Source organism: Papio anubis, chromosome 18, assembly GCF_008728515.1.
Source record: "Papio anubis isolate 15944 chromosome 18, Panubis1.0, whole genome shotgun sequence".
Lineage (NCBI taxonomy): Eukaryota > Metazoa > Chordata > Mammalia > Primates > Cercopithecidae > Papio > Papio anubis.
The window spans coordinates 22746931-22767457 of NC_044993.1; the positions used below are offsets into that span (position 1 = coordinate 22746931).

Consider the following 20527-nt stretch of genomic DNA (forward strand, 5'->3'; position numbering starts at 1 on the left):
GTGTGTGTTGGGGAAGGTGGGATGGAATAAAAGTGCCCACGAGGGTTCAGGGAATCCTTGCACAGTGACACGCTTAAAGTATCCTGGCTCCCGACCTGGTACACGGGCTGCGCCCCGCTTATGCAGGCATTTGCCCTCTGTGCGGACTGCGTTCCCGAGGCCGCAGGCTACGCCCCCACGTCTCAGCGCCCAGGCCGTGAGCAAGAGTCTCGGCCGCCCTGGCCACCTGGGAGCCCCTGAAGCCCAGTAACTCGCTGGGGCCTTGGGAAGGGGGCCCAGGACCACGAACACCACCCCCTCAGCCCTGCCTGGCTTCGCTCCCAGCGGCTTCGGGGGCGCGCCGCCGTGGAGACTGACGAGAAGCTCCCCGCTTTCGTAAGAGCGTGCGCGCGCCCGAGGACGTACGTCATCGGCGTCGGCTCCCGCCGGCCGGGCGGCCGGTGGCTGGTGTAGCAGAGCTGGAGCGGCGGGCGGCAAGATAAAGGGCGAACAGGTGGGGGCACCGCACGCGCACGGAACCCCCCCCAAACGCCGGGAGCAGGCGCGCGACGCGACCTTTCCTGATCTCCCGGAGAACCCTCCACTCCATTGTCTCCTGGCCCCACCCTCCATTGGACACGCCCTTCGCCTTATCCCCCACCGTTTATTGGCTACAGGTCACGCCCCTCCTCAATTCCTGGTTCCCCATTGGCTCTTCACCTTGTCCTCTCCCGGGGCTTCTTATCCGCACAGGCCACACCCTCTCATTTGTCACCAGACCCCGCCTTTAGTAGTCGAGGGCTCCTCCCCCATCCATCCTTCATTCATTATGCACCTAGTGCTGGGTGCTTGGTACAGGGGGTTGAATCAGACCCCGTTCCTGCCTTCGGGGAGTTCAGGGGATGGTGGGAGAACACGGACCTAGGCTCCGACAGTGACAGCTCTGAGTAAAGAAGTCGCCGAAGCAGTGGGACACTAGATGCGGGGAAGGCTTCCTGGAGGAAGTGAGGCCTAAACTGAGCCTTGAAGAATGGTTGAGTTTGCTCCAGGAATATATTGCAAAGGCATTCTTGGCGGAAGGACCTGAGACGTGAAAGAAACAGGCGTATTCTGGTAATTTCAAGGAGGTATGTCGAATGAAAGAAGGGGAGATGGAGGGGACTGGGCCAGGCAGAAGCCTGTAAAGGGATGAGGAGTCCAAAAAAGTGTACAGTTAGTTAAAGGGAGTGAAACCTGGGACCTGTAGTCTTTTCAAGCAGCTGGTCATTAGGCAGGGTAGAGGGGAGTGGAGAGGGGGAAGATGAGGTCTAGATAGGGAAGCAAAGTGCAGGGAAGGAATAATTCTAGTTCTGAAAGAAGGGCTCTTGGATTCATTTATTTATTGAGCAACTGCTGCGGGCCAGGCACTGTTCTGTGTTCTGGGGACATAGCTGTGAATGATGGAAAGGATAAAACAGATAACTATCAATATACCTATCATTCAAATATAAAGTGTACTGAAGTGATGGTGATGACTGCTAGAGAGAACAATAATTTGGGGAAGGGAAGATAGTGGAGAGGGGAGAGGAGGTTTACTATTTTATAGAGGGTGTGTTAGAGAGGTTTTTCTAATAACATGGTATTGATGCAGAGATTTGAGGAAAGTGAGAAAGTGACCCATGCCATTATATAGGGGGAGGAACATCCCAGACAGAGGACATATTCTGTTTGATATGCCTGTTAAACATTCAAGTGACGACAGTGCACTGAAGCTGGACATGATGGCATGTGCCTTTGGTTCCAGCTACTTGGAAAGCTGAGGTGGGAAGATCGCTTGAGGCCAGGAATTCAAGACCAGCCTGGGCAAATAGACACTATGTCAAATTGCACCGAAATTGGCAACACTGGTCTAAAGTTTTTATGGAAGAAGTCTGAGCTACTGTATTTAAAACCACGAGAGTGGATGAGAACACCTAGGGAGTGAACATAAATGGAGAAGTTTCCATAGACAAATCCTGGAGCGTTACAGTGTTAAGAGGTCAGGGAGATAGGGATGACCAGCAAGGTAGGAGGAGAACTAAGTTCGAGTGTCTTTGGAAAACCAAGTGGACAGCATGTTTCCAGGATGCAGTAATTTTTTTTTTTTTTTTTTTTTTTTTTTGAGACGGAGTTTCGCTGTTGTTGCCCAGGCTGGAGTGCAGTGGTGCAATCTTGGCTCACTGCAACCTCCGCCTCCCAGGTTCAAGCGATTCTCTTACCTCAGCCTCCTGAGTAGCTAGGATTACAGACATGTGCCACCACGCCCAGCTAATTTTGTATTTTTAGTAGAGACGGGGTTTCTCCATGTTGGTCAGGCTGGTCTCAAACTCCCAACCTCAGGTGATCCGCCCACCTCAGCCTCCCAAAGTGCTGGGATTACAGGCGTGAGCCACCCTGCCTGGCCTCCAGGATGCAGTGATTAACTGTATCGGGTGCTGATCAATATGAAGGTCATTGCTGGTCATTGGTGACCTTGATTAGATCAATTTGGATGGAGTGCCGGGAATAAAAGGCTAATTGGAGTGTATTTAAGAGAGAACAGGAAAGAAGGAACTGCAGACTGGCTATAGATGACTACAGGTATGTGCTGCAATAGCAGCAGATGGAGGAAGATGCAGTGGGGCTGTAGCTGGAGGAGTGTGGGTTCTAGTGAGGGTTTTGTTTTGTTTTTTGTTTTTTGTTTTTTTTGTTTTTTTTGTTTTTTTTGAGACGGAGTCTCGCTCTGTCGCCCAGGCTGGAGTGCAGTGGCCGGATCTCAGCTCACTGCAAGCTCCGCCTCCCGGGTTTACGCCATTCTCCTGCCTCAGCCTCCCGAGTAGCTGGGACTACAGGCGTCCACCACCTCGCCCGGCTAGTTTTTTGTATTTTTAGTAGAGACGGGGTTTCACCCTATTAGCCAGGATGGTCTCGATCTCCTGACCTCGTGATCCGCCCGCCTCGGCCTCCCAAAGTGCTGGGATTACAGGCTTGAGCCACCGCGCCCGGCCTTGTTTTGTTTTTTAAGATGGAGAAATAACAGCATGTGTTTATGCTGATGGAAAGACTCCAGTAGAGAGGAAGAGATTGATGATGTAGGAAGTGATGGAAGTGAGTCGCTGAGCAGGCAAGGAAGCTCAGCAGCTGCAGCCTCTCTAGGCAGTCTCTGGGGAGAGACAAGATTGGACTGAGTCCTGGAACAGAGTCAGGGTGAGCGCCCTGACACTTGCTTTGGATGACCACTGGAAAGATTCCTCAGATAGGTGACAAGCCAGGGATTGGCTTGGATTTGCTGAAGCTTCCTTCTGTTCCCCAAAAGCAGATTCTAACTTGGATTTCAACAGATGGCTCAGAGGAGAGAAGGCATTCTGGGGGGTACTGGTGTAAGCATGGGGCCCTCAGACATTGAAACTGACTGAGGCCAAAGGGGCAGGATGATGTGGGTAAAGCCAGATGGGTGGGCAGGGGTGGCACTGAGAAGATGCCATAGGCAGAAGGCAGCCCCTGAGGCTTTCTCACCTACCTAATCTGCCCAAGCAGCTGAAGCCACACTGTACCACCTCCCAGATTAAGTGAGTGCTGAGTACAGAGGTTAGAATCACGAGTAAAGGGCTCAGTCCTTGCCTTCAGGAGCTCAGGCTGAAAGGATTCCAGTAACCACCATCTAGGTGGGTGTTTAAAACTTGCTTTCGGCTGGGTGCGGTGGCTCACGTGTTTAATTCCAGCACTTTGGGAGGCTGAGGCAGGAGGACTACTTGAGGCCAGGAGTTGGAGGCTGCAATGAGCTACGATCATTGCACTACACTCCACCCTGGGTGACAGAGCAAGACCCCGTCTCAAAGAGCAAAAACAAAAAAGTGCTTTCCCCCGGCCCAGCATACTCGGGTGAGTCTGCTGGAAGCAATGGACGCTGCAGCCAATCAGACCCCTGGTAGCAGAGCCTGGGCCCACCAAGGGCCCAGCAGAGGCAATGTGGAGTACAGGGCCTGCTGGTCGTTTGGTCACACCCACTCATGCTGGTCTCCACATGCCCTTCTGTGTCCCCAGAGGTCGACAGTGTCGGGAGTTGGAGTGACCCGGCTGGATGTGACCCCCAAGACAGAATGGTGCTGGACTCTGGGGCTCAGGCGTATGATCAGGCACCCCCCAGCCCGCCTACCAGTCCCCCATCCCTGCGCCATAGGCTGAAGCCCTCAGACCGAGATGGGCCACCACTGTACCCCTGGTCTCAGTCCCTGGCCTTGCCCCTGGCTCTGGCAGTCCCCCCAGCACTGCAGCCCGAGCCTGAGCAGCAGCCCTTCTCACAGATGCACCTGGGCCACCGTGGCCACATGCGTCGCAGTGAGAGCACCTACTCTGTAAATAGTACTGGCCGGCGGGGACGTGGCACCCTGGGACGGCCTCCACCTGGACGGGGACAGAACCCAGGTGGGGGCACCCTGCGGCCTGCAGCCTCCCTGCCTCACATTGCTAAGACTCAAAGGGATGCAGGCCATAGTGCCAGCAAGAGCCCCTGCATGTTGGTGGCCCTGCGGCCAACCAATATGGACCGTGAGCGGGACAAGTTCTTCCAGTCCCATTACACCTACAATCCACAGTTCGAGTACCAGGAGCCCATGCCCACAGCTGTGCTGGAGAAGTACTGCGAGGCCTCTGGACAGTTCATCCATCAGGTCAGTCCAGCCTCTCCACCATACCCTGGCCCTGACCACCCAAGGGGCTTGTCCTGACCAGCCACTGTGGCCCCGTGTACAGGCAGTTGGCATCATTGAGGCTGTTCTGGAGAAGTTTGGAACCTATGAACACTTTGAGGCTGCCACCGGGGGGCAGCTGCTCACCAAGTGCCAGATATGGTCCATTGTGCGCAAATACATGCAGAAGGAGGGCTGCGTCGGGGAGGTGAGCTTGCCTGCAGAGCCCTTCCTCTACATGCCCCAAATCAGGGTGTCTTGTGGGTGACCCCAGGTCCAGCTCCACACATAACCCCCCCCGCCCCTGCCCCAGTGAGGTGGGAGCTGGTTCTGAGCAGAGGTGATGAAGCGCGGGTGCCCTGGCCAATTGTCTGGCCCTGCTGCCCTGTGGCATCATTGGGTCCACCTGCACCCTGGCCCCAGGCTGGTGGCCATGGCTCAGAGCACTGCCACCTGCAGGTTGTGGTGCAGCTGAGTGAGGACCTGCTGTCCCAGGCAGTGATGATGGTGGAGAACAGCCGGCCCACACTGGCGATCAACCTGACCGGAGCCCGCCAGTACTGGTTGGAGGGCATGCTGCGGCATGAGATAGGTCAGGGTGTGGGTATCCGGGTGGATGGGTAGGCATGAAAGGGGCCTGGGAGCTGGGAGGGGTGGGAAGGAGGGGCCCCAATAACTCCCCCTTTTGTTTCCACCCCTTCCCTTCTGAGGTCAGGGCTTTCCCTTCCTGAGCAGCTACCTCCGCCCTCTGGCTCACAGAGGTAGGCCAGAACATGCCTGCCCATGCTCTGGGCTCGCCCTCATCTCTTGGTCCTTTCGGGTATATTTTTCTCTCTCCACTTCCTCTCTGACTTCTCTCGACAGTGGGGGTAAGGCTGGTGAGGCCCTGACAGGCCAGAAGGAGAAGCCTCAGGGTCCCACCAGGCCACCCGCCACGCAGGCCCTCCAGGATGGATGGAAGGCCAGATCCTGGGAATGGACTTGGCTTGAGGACACATGGCGCCTGGTTTAGGAGGGGACTGGCCAGGCTGGGCAGGAGGATGCAGGTCACTCACTGCTATTCCTCTCTGTCTGTCCCTCTTCCTCGAGAATCCTATTGCTCTGGGCAAGAGGTGTTTTTTACCGGGTGCATCAGCGTGACTGTTCAAGATGATGTGGGCACCCAGGATGTTGGGCAGGGTGGTATATGTATTCTTGTGCCCAGGAGGGCTGGGGGCAGTGTCAGTTCGGGAGAGTTCGTGCACGTGTGTGGGTGCGTGGGTGTAAAGTGGGGGACGGATGGGTGGGAGAGGATTCATGTATGTGAGCCTCTGTGGATCCTTGGGTGCGAGTCCACCAGAGGAGGAGCTTCACGCTGCCTGGGGCTGGGAGAGCTTCTGTGCGAGCCTGAGTTTGGGAGCATGAGGATGGAAGTGTCGCGGCCAGAGCCCCGCCAGGTGGAGAGGGGCCAGGACTGGGCTCACAGGCGGTTCCCTGAACGCCCTACCCAGCGCCGCCTCCCCTCGCCTTCCCCGCAGGCACCCATTACCTGCGGGGCGTGAACAACGCGCGCCAGCCGTGGCACAACGCGGAGGGCCGGCTGCGGTACGGGCTGCGGCCGGCTAACCCCACGGAGGAGGGCCTGGCCAGCCTACACAGCGTGCTGTTCCGCAAGCAGCCGTTCTTGTGGCGCGCTGCGCTGCTCTACTACACCATCCACCGCGCCGCGCGCATGTCCTTCCGTCAGCTCTTCCAGGACCTGGCGCGCTACGTGCAGGACGCCGACGTGCGCTGGGAGTATTGCGTGCGCGCCAAGCGGGGCCAGACCGACACCTCGCTGCCAGGTGGGCGCCAGCGCAGGGGAGGTGCTTAGAGCGGGGTGGGGGCGGGGAGAGGGGCAGGGCCTCGGTCGAGGGGCTCACCGCCTTCCTGCGCTCCCAGGTTGTTTCAGCAAGGACCAGGTGTACCTGGACGGCATCGTGCGCATTCTGCGACATCGCCAGACCATCGATTTCCCGCTGCTGACCTCGCTGGGCAAGGTGAGGGGCTGTGGACCTTCAGAGGTTCCGGCCAGCTCCCTACCTCGCTGTAGAATTCCCTGAGCCTCGGATTGGTGCTAGACCGAGGGCTGGGTGCCAGGCCTCTGGTGGTGGGGGGAGTGTGGGTGGAAGTGAGAACAGGAGATGAAATGACTGGCAGCAAAACCAGGTGCTTAACGGAGGCTGCAGGTGTATGTAAATACTGCATCTCAAAGGAGGTGAGCATTCCAGGCCAAGGGAGCCATCGGGGAAGGCCAGGGGAAGGAGGCTGCAGAAATGGCCAGGGAGCAACTCCCTGGCACTGGCATTTGTGCCAGGCCGAGGAAAGCAGACTTCATCTGAAGCAACGGGGAGTGGGAGGAGCTTTAAGCAGAGGACTGACACTGATATTTGCTTCAGAAGGCTCCTTCTGGACGTCATATGGGAGGTGGATTGGAGAGAGGACTAGGGAAGGGAGTGCAGGGGCATGGAGGAGGCCTTTCCTGTCACTCCTGCAGAAGGGATGGTGGTCTGGCCTAACCAGGCAGTGGCCATTGGGTTGGAGATGAAGGGACGAGCTGGAGAGCTCTTCAGAGAGGGGAATCCTTTTAACTCCGTGGCTACCATGATGGGAGGGTGAGAGTCCAAGCCCCCTCCCTGGAATCTGACCTGGGTGACTATGAAGAGGGTGGAGCTGGCATAAGCTGGAACTCAGGAGTTGACTGTTGGACATGGGGCCACCCTGAGGGCTATCCAGGGGAAGACATTAAGGAGGCAGTTGGATGTCCATGTTTGGAGGTGAGGCGAGAGGCTGGGCTAGAGAGAGAAGTGGGGTTGTAGGGCATCTATGACAAAAAGAAACTATTGAGAGAAAGAGCAAAGACCAAGGATTGAGTCTAGAGGTATAAAACATTGTAGCTAATTGTGGATCAGGAGGGGAGTCCTGGAGCAAAGGGCAGTGAGCCGTAAGCAGTGGGCTGGAACCCACTACCTAAAAGCCAGGGGCCGCTGCCTATGCCTGATGCCCAGCTTCCTCCTGCAGGTGTCCTATGAGGATGTGGACCACCTGCGGCCCCATGGGGTGCTGGATAATACCCGGGTGCCCCACTTCATGCAGGACTTGGCACGCTACCGGCAGCAGCTGGAGCACATCATGGCCACCAACCGGCTGGATGAGGCAGAGCTGGGTCGCCTGCTACCCGACTGATGTCCGTTGAGGGCTGCAGACAGAGGCCCTGGACAGAAGCTCCAGATAGGCCCCGAGAACATGAAGCTGTTTGCTCCGTGCTTCCACGGCCTGGGTGTTTCTTGGGGGTGTTGGGAGGGCAGGAGCATTCCTTGAGGAGGAGTGGCAACATCAAAGGGTTTGTGTCCCTTGCTAGCCTCCCTGGGGCCTGGGGACCTGCAGCAGCATGTCTGGCAAACTGAGTCCCCCTCCTGCCTCCAGCTCTCTGTTGAGCAGAGGGAAGCCATGGGGGCAGGAAGGGAGCTGAGCATTGATGGGGATGGGGGTGGTTTGGGAATAGAAACTTGTTCTTGCATGAGATGGCTTTGGTTGTCCCAGTACTCCAGTCTCCCTTCCCTCACCTGGCCCCTTGGTGCTCCTTCAGCAATCGTGCTGTCTACCTCTCACTGGGTCCTGGTAGGGGTTGGGATCTCTTCTCCTGGGGTGATTGATGGCCTGAGCCTGGGGTCCTGGTAGTAGAGACCCAGCTGGTCTGGGGTCTGCTTTCTGACATTTTGCCTCTGTCACTGGTCATATATTTATTCCATATTTATATGGTCTACTTCCTGTGAATGGGAGCAGCAGCTCCTGAAGGTTTTGTGGGCGGGGGAACAGGACATTCCTTCCTGGAAGGCACCAATTTTCCCAGCCCCACTCCCATTACACACACACACACACACACACACAGTGATTCAGGCCTTGAGAGTCAAGCCCAAGAGCTCCCTTGGCCCTGTCACCACTCCCTCTACTGGCCTCTGCTGTTCCTGTCTTTGCTCACACCCTTACAGCTGGTCTCTGGCAGAGGTTGGCATAGCCTAGGAGCAGCTGCAATTGCGCCTGAGGGACAGGCCCTAGAGTTTGGTGGCCCAAGTCCTGAACCCCTCTTGGACCAGGTGAGGTGCAGAGGTGGTTGCTGCTTCCAGTTTCCCTTCAGACTTAGCTGTATGAGCCCCACTCCTATCCTTTGGCCTTAGTTTTCCCATCTGTAAAACTCAGAAACACAGTTGGAAAGTCCTTGTTCATTTAGTCATTGAATATATTATAATATGTATAGAGCGCCTTTTGTGTAAGTTACTGGTCAGAGTCCTCACGGAGCTCCCAGTTCAGAGGGAAGCCAGACAATTAAAACAGTAATGACAATGATGTGTGTGGCCTCTGTCTACCCAAGGTCCCTTTCTGCTCCCCTCTTCTAATCTCACTTCCCAAGGCTGTGAGCTCTAAGCCCTCCCTACATGGAGAGAAGTCACCCTTCCCTTGCTCCATGTTCAGCCCAGGGACTTGCATGGGGTTGAGCTGGTACCTACACAGGCTGCCAAGTGGCTCATGAGGGGAAATGGGTTGTGTATGTGGGCATGAGGGTCAGGTCCTTGTCCCACTAAGGGGATTAGTCTGGGATCTCCAGGGTGCAGCCTGGACTCCTAAGGGCAGATTAGGGCTGAGGACTGGATGATGCTTGTGGTAGGCTTGGGGCTGCCCAGGTCCCTGGGACTCAGAGGTACCCACCCTCTGTTCCTGGGCAAATAGCCAGAATCGTGGAGAGAGCCCAGGTCCCGGTGGACCCTCCGGAGTTTATTCACTTCCAGCAGTACTGGGCTAGACTGAGCCTTGGTGGCATCCGATTCGGCTCCAGCAGCATCCCAGGTCCTATCCAGCATGGGCGGAGCACGGCCAGTCAGAGTTCTGGCCTTCAGGAATCTAGAGATGACGGGAACAGTGGTCAAAGAGTTGGGGTCCCGCATCCACTTCCCAGGCAATGCCCTCCCGCCAAGCTGGCTCAGGGTTTGGGCGGCCTCACACCTTCCGACTCGTCCCCTTCCTCGAAGTCGGGCTCGGGCTCTGGATCCGGTTCTGGCTCCAGTTCCGGCTCTGGTTCTGCTTCAGGCTCGGGTTCCAGCTCTGGCTCTGGCTCCAGTTCAGCCTCTTCAGAGGCCTCTGCTTCCAGCTCTGGCTCTGGTTCCTCTGGGGTCCCGGATTGCACCGCCTCGCAGCCCTCGAGGCCCCCGGCCTCGTTGGTGTCTGAAGCTCTGGGCAACCCGGGGCATGTGGTCCCCGAGCCGGGTGCCTCCGGCGTCCAGTGGCCTGGGCATGGAGGGTCATAGCTGCGGTCCCGGTAACCTGGGGCGGAAGTGGGAGTGACTGAGGCTCAATTTATCCCTGTGAGGTTTCACACTCTCCTACTTCTAGGGGAGACGACAACCCCGCCCTCCCCGGGCCTTTGGTCCGCCCCACCCCGTCCCCGCTCTGCCCTAGGCCCCACCCCGAGCACTCACCCGGACCCACGTGCTGCCAGTCCCAGGCGGGGTCAGGCGCGCCCGCGGTACGCTGGGCACAGCGCAGCAGCTCCTGGCAGGCGGCCTCGCCCTTGCCCTGCACCAGCAGCAGTAGGCGGCGCACCCTGCGCTCGGCATCAGGCAGTGCATCCAATGCCTCGTACTCTGGCCCGGTGAGCACGCCTCGCGCCAACAGCGCGTCCAACAGCAGCCCCGAGTCCGCCTGCAATGTCTCGACCAGGCGTTTCCTCTCGCGGTCTATAGTCTCCGACGGCCGCTCCTGCGCGTTGCCCATTGTCAGGCCTGCATGGAGAAAGGGGAGAGAAGTAATGGAGGGCTGCCCTCCCCACTACCCTCGCCGCCTGTGACCTCTCTCTCATTGCCCCCAGTGAACACCCGGGCTGGGGTCTAAGTTCACCTTGATTCCAGCCGCCAGTGGTCTCCGCAAGCACAGAACCTGGAGGCCAACACAGGGAACTCAGTGTCCTCCTGCCTCTCCAGACGCTTCTGTCCTGTCTCCTCCTCAGGCTCCTCCTTCTGTCCCCAAACGTCAGCTGTGAATCTCTTCTCCTCCCCTGCCTTTCCCAGGACTCTGTCTACTCTCTGAGTGCCCTCCCCAACCGGGACCTCCTGAGCTAATCAGAGGCGGGTTCAGACCCCGTTTATCCAAACTAAGGTCTTTCTCTCAAATCTGCTTCACCACCTAACCAGGCAGAAAAACCTAGGATTGATGCTGATACTCTACACCCAGCTTGCAGACAAGTCCTTTCCAGTCTGACTGCTGAATATTTCTCTCACTATCCTCACTACTTATTAAGTCCAGCCTTCTGCCTCCTGCTTTGGCCCTGCAGAACCCAGGACTAGAGCTCCCTGCTTCCATACTCTACCCTCCAGTCCCCTCTGCACCCAGAGCACAAAGTGCTGAGAGCCTCCCTGCCTTTCTCCCCTTACCTTGACCCTGAGATCCAACTTTCCATGACAAGCCCTGCCTCTACACCCTCCCACCAACACCACCACCATAATGCAACGCCAATGTGGTCTCATGGCCCATCCTGGTCCCCTGATTCCTGAGCAGAGATACCAGAATCTTCTTCAGGCCTGGCTCTGACCGAGATCTCTTGACATCACCTGAGACCCACCTGTCTCCCTGCTGAAGCCCTAACTCCCAACGTGACTGTCTCCCTGCTGACCCACCTGGCTCCCTGCTGACCTCGGAATGACCTACAGACATTTGTTGTTTGATCTTGAAGTACCCAGGGCCTAGCTCACACAAGCTACCGACAAATGCTTGCTGAACTTGGACTGATTTTCCTCCATGGATTGCCCTATTTTGAGAGACCTTTTATTTTTTTTTTTGAGATCGAGTTTTGCTGTTCCCAGGCTGGAGTGCAGTGCACAATCTCGGCTCACTGCAACCTCTGCCTCCTGGGCTCAAGTGATTCTCGTGCCTCAGCCTCCAGAGTAGCTGGGATTACATGCGCATACCACCATGCCCGGCTAATTTTTGAATTTTTAGTAAAGACAGGGTTTCACCTTATTGGCCAGGCTGGTCTTGAACTCCTGCCTTCAAAAGATCCACCCGCCTTGGCCTCTCAAAGTGCTGGGATTACAGGTGTGAACCACCAAGCCAGACCTTTTTTTTTTAATTTTTGTTTTAAGAGGTGGGGTCTTGCTATATATTTTTTGTATTTATTCTTTTATTTTTTTTTAGTAGACACGGGTTTCACTATGTTGGCCAGGCTGGTCTCAAACTCCTGACTTCGTGATCCACCTGCCTCGGGCTCCCAAAGTGCTGGGATTACAGGCGTGAGCCACCTGCCGGGCCTGGTCTTGCTATATTGACCAGGCTGGTCTCGAACTGCTGGCCTCGAGCGATCCTCCCATCTCAGCCTCCCAAAGTGCTGGGATTACTCTTGAGAGACTATCTCTACCAACAGCAGCTATTAGGGAGAATTAATTTGCTTTAACTTTTTTTTTTTTTTTTTGAGACAGAGTCTCACTCTGTTGCCCAGGCTGGAGTGCAGTGGCACATTCTCTCCTCACTGCAACCTCCGCCTCTTGGGTTCAAGTGATTCTCCTACCTCAACCTCCCAAGTAGCTGAGACTACAGGCGCCTGCCACCACGCTCAGCTAATTTTTTGTGTTTTTAGTAGAGATGGTGTCGGTGTTTCACAATGTTGGCTAGGCTGGTCTCGAACACCTGACCTTGTGATCCACCCACTTTGGCCTGCCAAAGTGTTGGGATTACAGACATGAGCCACCGCACTCGGTTGCTTTGTCCATTTATTGCCAACCAAGGATTATGGCCCATTCCTATGAGTGACTTTACCCAGCCAGCAAGACCCCCGGCATTAGGAGGCAAAGACATCAGGTCTTGGACCATGCCCTCAGCCCACCCCCACCCCCATAAAACCTCCCTTCCTCCCCGCCTTGGCTTTGTTCACAAGGCATCCTCCCATCTCTTCTTCCTTTTGCTGTCCCTCCTCCGCCTCCTTCCCTGGCTCTAGGAGGCTGGACTTTCTCTGGGAGAGAGGATTTGGTCCTAGCTGCCATCCTGCCTCCCAGGTCTCTCTCAGTACCCTCTGGTGTCATGCTATACCTCCCCCGTCACACCCTGGCTCCCTCCCATTGAAGCCCTTGCCCCGGGCCACCAAGCTGAGACCAGGACTACCCCCTGCCCCTCCATCTCCCTTTATGTCCCATCTGTGATGAGTATTGCTTCACTTCTCAGTGAGTCTCCATCAGCTCCTGCCTTGCCACCCCATCATCGTCACCTCATGTCCTGTAACAGTTCCTCTGAGCCCCTCTCACTCCCATTCCACTAGGCCCCATAGCACAGTGATTTTGACAACTCTCTGGGCTAGGATTGCTGTTCCTATTTTACAGATGAGGAAAGAGACAGGCTCAGAGATTCAGTAGTAAAACTGGAATCTTACTTGCTCCAGCCTGAACTATGAGGAACTTAACTATATTTTCCTGTCTAGCAGAATTCCATCCTAAATACCTATCTACCTCCCCCCGCCAACCCCACTGCCCATCTGAGAGAACCAAAAGTATCTGGTCTGGCTACTCTAGCCTCCTCCCACCACTCTGGACAGCCAGGCCCTTCCCAGCTTCCCTCCACGAGTCAGGGCTGGGAGAACTCACTATGCCTCTGGCACCTCGGAGCCTTTGCTGATGCTGATCGCTAAGACTGGAATCCTTTCCCCCTCCCTCCTCTTCATGAACCTATCCATCCTCCGGGACTCAAATGTTCCCTTGTCTACACCAATGTCTAAGTGTCCCAAGGGCAGGTGGTTCCTTCTTCTGTGTACCCAGTGAACAACATATGTCCTCACCACCGCATTAACTGACATCACTGCACTGTGTACGTGCAGATTATCTGCTTTCTTCAACTGAGGCTTCCTAAGAGTGTCCCTCCAATTGGTGGGCATAGGAAGGGAGAGGGGGACAGCACCTACTTGGGACAGACACAGGGAGGGTGCAGATTGGATTGCCCCCTCCTTCTCTCCAGCCTACGTTGTTTTCATGTTAGCCTCCTCCTCCTATGACCCCAAGTCCTGCCCTTTATCCTGTCTAGGGGTAGTGACTCCAGCTGGTCTGGGCCCTCCCTTTGAGGCTCTCAGAGCTCTCAATACCGAAGTTATTTAGCGGCCAGTCCTTCGAGGGTGACAGGTCCGATGCTTCCCAGAGAGCCATGTGGCGGGGTGTGGAGCTGGGTCCTAGCCCCCAACCCCAACTAGCTGCGCGGGCTCTTTGGCGGGGAAGCCAGGGTCTTGGGACACTGAAGAGCCTTTGCGCATGTGCGGCCGCACGGATTCCCCGCCCCACGCCTTACCTCCCAGAGCTCACCCAGTCCCAGAGCTTGAGAGTCCTGCGGCAGGGCGGGGTCCACAGACCTCACCCCGAGGTCCGCAGCGGGTGACGGGGCGCTGATTCTGCCCAATCTCGGTTTCCCGTCCCTCCCACAGCCGGGAGTGGGGCTCCAGGTCTGGCCCGTTTTGGGCGGCCCCACTCACGGGTCGAGCCTCGGCGGGGCAGGAGATGACGGTGCAGAAAGGCCCGGGCAGGGTGGGGGTGGGTGCAGCAGCTGCGGCGGGGGCGGGGCGGCCAGGGCTGCTGGGAATAGGGAGGGTGAGGGCTTCTTCCCCGGGCACTGGGAGCCACGCCGCGGAAGCCGCGCGCTGGCTGGGGACGTGCACGTAGTCAGCTTTCCCTTCCCACCCGGGGCGCACCAGGAGATGAGGCCGGGAGGGGGCAGTTCGGCCCGCGGCCCCACACGTCCAGTGCCCACTCAGGGCCTGCCAATTTCCAGGTGCTTTCCATCTATCTTGTCATCGACCCCTCTTCTCTGCCTGTCACAGACGAAGTTCACAGAAGGGTACCAACTCACCCAGGATTACAGAACGCATGCATTGCAGAGCTGAGTGCGACTCAGAAGCCCCCGCTTCCCAGAGATTGCAGCGGCGCCGCGCCAGCCCTGGATCCGGGCCTAAGCAAGGGAGCTAGACACCGGATCCCCAAGCACCTCCACCCTCCTGGGGTTCCTCTATTAAAGACCTAGTATCTGGACGCTTCTACAGTGCAAAATCACCCCCCACCCACAACTCCTGTGCTGCCTGGTCGATAGAGAAAAGAGACGCGAAACAGAAAAAAAAATGGAGTTTATGTGCAGGGTTCGTCGGGGTAGTGGAGAGAGGCCGTTGAATAGTAGGGGCTTCGCTCACTCCCGCCAGGGGGTGCCAGGAAGCCAAGAAGGATGTGCAGCCGCGGACTGGTTCCCAGCCCCTTCAGAGGCGCGGGGTCTCAGGGGGAGGGACTGGCTTCAGAGCCCAAGTAGGAGGCGGTCCGGCTCTCAGGAGTGCTGTAAATGGTTAAAGCCCCAGGCAGGCCCAGGGCTGGGCCTCCCAAGGCTGCCTGGACATCCAGCAGGAGTGGGGCCCCGAGCGTGGGGTCCTTCCCTAGGAGAAGTGGGGCTGTGCTCACCAGGGGAAAGGTTCCCCCTCCTTTCTTCAGGGAAGGAGAGCCCTGCCTGCCTGCCTTCTGCTCAGTTAGGATGAAGCATCCATTCTTAACCTCCCCACTCTCGCCCAATGGTGAGGGCACGGGTGGCTCAATGAACGCGCTCTGCAGGGCAGCCTGAACTCAGGATTTCCCTGCAAATTGCAGATTGCCCCCTCACTCAATCAAGGTAGCTCAGCCCAATCACGGCGTCCTCCCAGGTATGAGTCATCACAACCATTACCTGGGCTTGGAGAATTTAACCCCTTGACCACCAGCTCAGGCTCACCCGGCTCTGGAACCAAGGGCTGCATCTGCGTGAGAACCGCAGGGAGCAGCTGGGGAGGGGACCTAGCAGCTGAGGGGAACAGCTGGGAAATCACTGCAGCAATTCTCCTAGAGACATGGCTCTGGCTCACAGAGAACAGCTATGGACCAGAGGGCTTGGCTCAGCCACCCCTGGCCTCTGCCCTCCCGGATCTGCTTCTTACCAAGGACAGCTCCATGTCCAAGTCCATCAGGGTCCATTCTCGCCCTTGGAGACTGGGGCCCAGCACCTGAGGAGAGCTCTGGGTCAGTGGTGCCCTCTCCAGGCTCCACAGAGAGCTAGACCCCACCAGGTCTCATGCCCCTGTTTCAGCAGAAGGGGTACTCACATCTAGAGGCCCTGCAGACTCCACACTTTCTTGAGGGGGCTGAAGCAGCATCGGAGGCAGCAGACTCTCTGGGCTCCTGTCCCCGCTCTCCAGGCCCAGAGGCCCCCTGTGCAGAGAGAACTGCTTTTGAGAAAACTGCTTTTGGCCTGCAGTGTACGCCCTCCATTAAGTTCCCAAGGAACCCAGATGCATCAAGATTTAAATCCCCCAACATTTAGAAAATGATAGGAGAGGACCCCCATCCTTTTTCTACCCCCAACCTCCCCACCCCTGCCATAAAGGGGCACAGAGAAAGTGCCTCTGCTTCCTACCTGGGACCTGGAGTTTGGGTGGTGGAGCTGGGGCTTTGGGACCCCTCCCCTCCCTATGTAAATGTCAATATCAATGCTTCTTTCTTTTCTTTTCTTTTCTCTCTGTCTCGATCTTTCTTCTTTCTTTCCTTCTTTCTCTTTCTTTCTTTTCTTTCTCTTTTTTTCTTTTTTTTTGAGACAGAGTTTGACTATGTCACACAGGCTGGAGTGCAGTGGCACCATCTGGGCTCACTGCAGCCTTCACCTCCCAAGTTCAAGTGACTCTCCTGCCTCAGCCTCCTGAGTAGCTGGGACTACAGGCAAATGCCACTACACCCAGCTAATTTTTGTATTTTTAGCAGAGGTGGGGGGGGTCTCACCAGGTTGGCCAGGCTGCTGTTGAACTCCTGACCTCAAGTGATCTGTCCACCTCAGCCTCCCAAAGTGCCAGGATTACAGGCATGAGCCATAATCATAGCCACCAATGCTTCTTAAACTATTGTGTATTTTACAATCACCCCCAGGGAACTCATTTAATATGTAGGCTCCTAAGCCCTTCCACAGATGCTGAGTGCCCTGACTGGGAGGCTCTGCTTTCCACAGGACTCTGATGCTGGGGCCAAGAAATCAGGTGAGTATCATGGAGTCAAATGGCTAGGAAGCTTTGTGGGCTGGTAAGGGCTGTTCTATCACAGGGCTCATGGTCCAGCTGGGGCTCTGCTCACCTGTCAGGTATCTCCCTGGGATCCTCTGGTTCAGGCTGTTGGGCATTCCTGGGCCCCTCGGGGCTGAAGCTCCCTTTCCCTTCCAGGATGGCCTGCACCACAGCCACAGGCAGCGGTGGGGGGGCTGTCACGCAGAAGTCACACTCGTTTGGGGCCAGGGCCAGCCCGGCCTCGCCATCCCCCCCTGGACTGGCCGGCTCTTCTTTGAGCAGTGCCAGGCCCTTCTCCCTGCACCGGAGAAAAGCTTCAACCAGACCCTGGCACTGATTTCTCCCTTTACCCCCACAGCCATCTGGGCTGCCAGGCTCTCCCCCACAGGCCCCCCAGGGGCAGCTCTGTCCCCCTTACCTCCTGCCATCACTGGAGGGAGAAAGCCTGATCCCCTCAGGGGATGGAGAGTCTTCTGGGATGTCAGAGATGATGGGGCCCCTGGCCCTGTGAGGGCTGAGGCCCAAAGTCGTCTCTGGGAGGGGCTGTAAGTAGAAGGCTAGGCCCAGCCCTTGGCCTGTAGGTACAGGGAGAGCCAGAACCCCACCAACACCCACCTGGGCCAGGTCTAAGGGAGAAGGTTTGAGGGAAGAGGCTCAGTCCATGCTGGAGGGCCTGGGTCTGGTTGGGGGGAAGACTGGCTTCCATCTTCTCTTCCTTTTAGGGCATAGGGAGAAGGAACAGGCTCTCCATAAGCCCAGCCATGCCCTTGGGAAGGGGGAAGAAGACAAACCTACCGACTGGATGAAGTAGGGGTCCTGCAGAAGGGCACCAGGTAGAGGGCAGGTGTTGAACTTGGCAGGTGTTGGGCATGAGCTCCCCTCATCCAGCATCAGGGACCTGTGTGGTCGACCAGGGCACAGGCAGGCGTGGGGCAGGGTCAGCCCCCATGCCCCTCGGCCTGCACTTCCCTCCCTCCCTCAGGCCCCAGCAGCCAAGTCAGCAGAGCTGAGGCCTGTTGCCAGGGTGTCAGTCACATGCTGGAGGTGGAAGGGGCTCCCCCCAGAGATGGGGGCCCTTTGCGGGCAGAGAGGGGAGGGAGGGAACCTGGTTTGAGCCCCAGGCCCTCAGCTGTTGGGAAGCCTTGGGGGGAGGGGCAAGGGGCTGCTGGGGCAGGAATTTGGGAATAAGGTCCTGGAATGGGAGGATCTGGGAGTGGGGGTATCAGGTGGCAGAGTTTGGGGGAAGTGGATCCTAGATGGGGTGAGGAAGCCTGTAGTGCAGGGGGAGGAATGAGGATTCCTGATGAAGGAGTTTCTGGAGGAGAAGGGGTCCTTGCAAGGGGTCTTCTGGGGGGTCTTGGAAGTGGGTGTGGGCCTTCTTGGCTTTCTCACTCACAGCTTTCTCTTGCCTCCTGCATTGCTCGGCCCCGCCTGAAGTGGCCCAAAGAGACACTGGATCAGCTGAAAAGAAAGCAAAGGGTTAATTCATACTTTGGACACCCCTCCCACCCCTGCACTTCCAGGTGAGGGAGGGAGGTTTAACCAGGGGCGCCGGGGGACTGGGCGGTGGAATGGGGTGTCGAGGAGTGGGAGGGAGAAGTGAGGCATCGGGGAGAGGAACACCTTGCCAATGACCCGGTGCTGCTGACCGTGGCTCTGCCGAAGTGTCACCACCTCCCTCCACAAGATCTCGTTCTGCCTGAGGAAGGGGTGGGAGGGTGCTGAGGCATCTGAGGGTTTGCCCAGTCACCACCCCCCACGGAATGGCGAGGCCGGGGACCCAGGAGACCACCCCGATGATTGGCCATCCTAGAGATCGCCCGTAAGCCTGGATGGAAGCGCCAAGGCCGGAGAGAGGAAGGGGCTGCCCAGAACCGCCTGCCGGCCAGTTATGGTCTCATCCCGAACCCTCCACCCCCGTCCCCTCTTTCCCCACCCGCCCCCGCACTGCCTGAGCTCCCGCAGCCGCGCCTCGGTGCTCTCCTGCACTCCCCGCAAAGCCTGCACCTCGCCCAGTAGTCGACCCAGGTCCTCCGGGCGCCAGCGGCCGTCGTCGCCGCGCAGCGCAGGCACCTGCGGGCGGGAGGCACCGTCGGGACTGGGTCGCAGGAGCAAGGACGGCAGTCCCAGCACCCCTCCTCCGCTTTGCTCATTCCCACAGGCCGCCCCCACCTTGCGCCGCACGCGCTCCAGTAGCTGCTCGCGGCCGCGCACGAAGCTCGGGTGCTGGAACTCGACGTGGTCGCGCTCCGGCCTAAGCAGGCCGCCCTGCTCGATGCTCACCACCTTCCGAAAACCGTCTGGGGAGTGGGGCGTGGGGGCGTGGGTCGCCCCATCCCCGGCACCGAATCCCCCATCCCCGCTCCCTGCCCGGCCGTAGGGACTCACACATGTTGAGTTGGCGCACGAAGCTCGCCATGTTGCTATGCTTGAAATACTGGGGCAGCACTTCCTTGGCGAAGCGGCTCTGGTCGCTTACGAGGAAACTGGTCCCGCTCTACCAAGAACGTCGCCCGCCCACCGTGCGGGCGGAGACCAAGAGGGTGAGCGGTGCCCGCCCACGGCTAGTCCTGCGCTCCGGCGTGCGCACACACACTCACTCTGGGGTCCAGGCCTACCGCTTACGGGGACATGGGTCGAGGCCAGGCCAGAATGGGCTCCGAGGCCTGGCCTGGAGCGACCACAGTGAGTCCCTATCCCCAGCCAGACCCTGACTCCATGCTCGGTTCTCAGAAAGGAGAGGCTGACGGGGTTGCAGCCTTGGACAGGCCCCAGCCCCGCAGTGTGCCCTGAACTAGACCAGCCCTTCCCATTTCCTGGCCTCTGTTTTCCCATCTGTCGGATGGGGTAGGGTGGGAACTAAATGGCCTCGAAGGTCCCTCGGGCTCGAGGTCTCCAGAAGGCTGCCTCCTTCGGCCGCAGAGGAAACCCCCGTCTCGCACGCCCCCTCCACGGTGAACTTCTCTGAATGGCCGAATCTGGGGATCCACGGCCAGTCCCACGCGGGGGTTGGGCGGGCATGGGTGTTCACTGGCGTGGAGGGACCCCGGGACCACTGGGGGAATCGAGGGGCCCCGGCCCTCACCGGGCTCCAGCGGATCAGGTGGTCTGTGCCTGGGTCCCCCACCAGCGCCCATAGCTTGCCGAGGAAGGCAGGCACGGGGCTGGGGCCTGGCTCCGTGGGCAGCGCTGCTGGCGCTTCCTGCATGGTGCAGTCTCGGCCCGGCTCAGCGCTCGGGCCCGGCCGCTGCGGGCTCGTCAAAGCCGCGGAAAGTGCTGCGTTTGCCGCCCGCTCCGCCCCACTCCGCCCCAGGGCGCCGGGTCAGGCGGGGGCCACGTGCAAGCCCGCGGGGCGGGGCTGGGACAGCGGCCGAGGCACCAGAAGGCAGAAAAGGCTGGCTGGATGGGATGTGTGGAGTGGAGTGGGGGGGGGGGGGGGGGGGGGGGTGGGGCGAGTGGGAGACTTGGGTTCGAGTCCCACCCTTCTCAGTCCCTCTATTTCCTTCTCTGTTCTACGGGAGAAATAGCCGGTGTGCGACCTGGTGTGGGCTAGGCAAGTGCTAGAAGGTAATGGCCAGAGGCACAGTGAAGCCCCAGGCAGGGGAAGCAGATAGGAAGGTGGGGCTCCCGCCCAAGCCCTTGGAGGTAGTCATTCCAAGGGTGCGAGTGTCCCGCCCCTGACCCCCCGCAGCTGTGTCAGTCCAGAGGACCCTGAGGAAACCCCACCTCTGCCGGGATGGCTCCTCCGGTCCCCCGTGCGTTCCCTGCC

General features: G+C 58.2%; 3 protein-coding genes across 11 annotated transcripts; 1 reads left to right on the forward strand and 2 right to left on the reverse strand.

Moving 5' to 3' along the window:
* Positions 1-46: 46 nt before the first annotated feature.
* KIAA0895L (KIAA0895 like) lies at positions 47-8937 on the forward strand. Of its 3 annotated transcripts, none has more exons than XM_031658170.1 (7): positions 47-1106; positions 4572-4646; positions 4729-4872; positions 5124-5256; positions 6182-6487; positions 6585-6682; positions 7704-7868. In XM_031658170.1, exons 2-7 carry the CDS (start codon positions 4590-4592, stop codon positions 7866-7868), a joined length of 903 nt encoding a protein of 300 aa, XP_031514030.1. In that variant the 5' UTR covers positions 47-1106; positions 4572-4589. The 3 variants fall into 3 exon arrangements, with proteins under 3 accessions (XP_031514030.1, XP_021787762.2, XP_031514029.1); XM_021932070.2 differs by having other exon boundaries at positions 797-1106; positions 4021-4646; positions 7704-8937; XM_031658169.1 differs by lacking the exon at positions 47-1106 and adding an exon at positions 4318-4401.
* Positions 8899-14713, reverse strand: NOL3 (nucleolar protein 3). 4 transcript variants are annotated; one of them, XM_003917020.4, is made up of 4 exons: positions 10575-11557; positions 10157-10459; positions 9684-10001; positions 8899-9581 (listed from the first exon to the last, which is right to left on the reverse strand). In XM_003917020.4, the coding sequence occupies exons 2-4, from the start codon at positions 10449-10451 to the stop codon at positions 9574-9576; spliced, it is 621 nt and encodes a 206-aa protein (XP_003917069.1). In that variant the 5' UTR covers positions 10452-10459; positions 10575-11557; the 3' UTR covers positions 8899-9573. The 4 variants fall into 4 exon arrangements, with proteins under 4 accessions (XP_003917069.1, XP_017808976.1, XP_009194897.1 ...); XM_017953487.3 differs by lacking the exon at positions 10575-11557 and adding an exon at positions 14550-14713 and having other exon boundaries at positions 8905-9581; XM_009196633.3 differs by lacking the exon at positions 10575-11557 and adding an exon at positions 14009-14226 and having other exon boundaries at positions 8905-9581.
* Positions 14714-14803: 90 nt separating this feature from the next.
* On the reverse strand, positions 14804-20451 carry HSF4 (heat shock transcription factor 4). Of its 4 annotated transcripts, XM_009196628.4 has the most exons (14): positions 19844-20451; positions 19147-19255; positions 18931-19058; positions 18707-18831; positions 18382-18457; positions 18155-18219; positions 17554-17656; positions 17374-17473; positions 17177-17272; positions 16829-16952; positions 15814-15919; positions 15649-15714; positions 15402-15471; positions 14804-15117 (listed from the first exon to the last, which is right to left on the reverse strand). In XM_009196628.4, exons 1-14 carry the CDS (start codon positions 19964-19966, stop codon positions 14963-14965), a joined length of 1446 nt encoding a protein of 481 aa, XP_009194892.1. In that variant the 5' UTR covers positions 19967-20451; the 3' UTR covers positions 14804-14962. The 4 variants fall into 4 exon arrangements, with proteins under 4 accessions (XP_009194892.1, XP_009194891.1, XP_009194894.1 ...); XM_009196627.4 differs by lacking the exon at positions 17374-17473 and having other exon boundaries at positions 16829-17056; positions 17177-17301; XM_009196630.4 differs by lacking the exon at positions 17374-17473 and having other exon boundaries at positions 17177-17315.
* Between the last annotated feature and the right edge of the window lie 76 nt (positions 20452-20527).

Coding starts and splice junctions, on each gene's coding strand:
- NOL3 (XM_017953487.3), bottom strand. Junction 10,002..10,156: donor CTGGCAGCACGTGGGTCCGG/GTGAGTGCTCGG, acceptor CTTCCGCCCCAG/GTTACCGGGACCGCAGCTAT.
- KIAA0895L (XM_021932070.2), top strand. CDS start 4,077: ATGGTGCTGGACTCTGGGGCTCAGGCGTATGATCAGGCACCCCCCAGC. Junction 4,873..5,123: donor AGGAGGGCTGCGTCGGGGAG/GTGAGCTTGCCT, acceptor TGCCACCTGCAG/GTTGTGGTGCAGCTGAGTGA. Junction 6,488..6,584: donor GACCGACACCTCGCTGCCAG/GTGGGCGCCAGC, acceptor CTGCGCTCCCAG/GTTGTTTCAGCAAGGACCAG.
- HSF4 (XM_009196627.4), bottom strand. CDS start 19,966: ATGCAGGAAGCGCCAGCAGCGCTGCCCACGGAGCCAGGCCCCAGCCCC. Junction 18,220..18,381: donor AGCACCGGGTCATTGGCAAG/GTGTTCCTCTCC, acceptor CTTTCTTTTCAG/CTGATCCAGTGTCTCTTTGG. Junction 15,472..15,648: donor TGGACATGGAGCTGTCCTTG/GTAAGAAGCAGA, acceptor GTTCTCACGCAG/ATGCAGCCCTTGGTTCCAGA.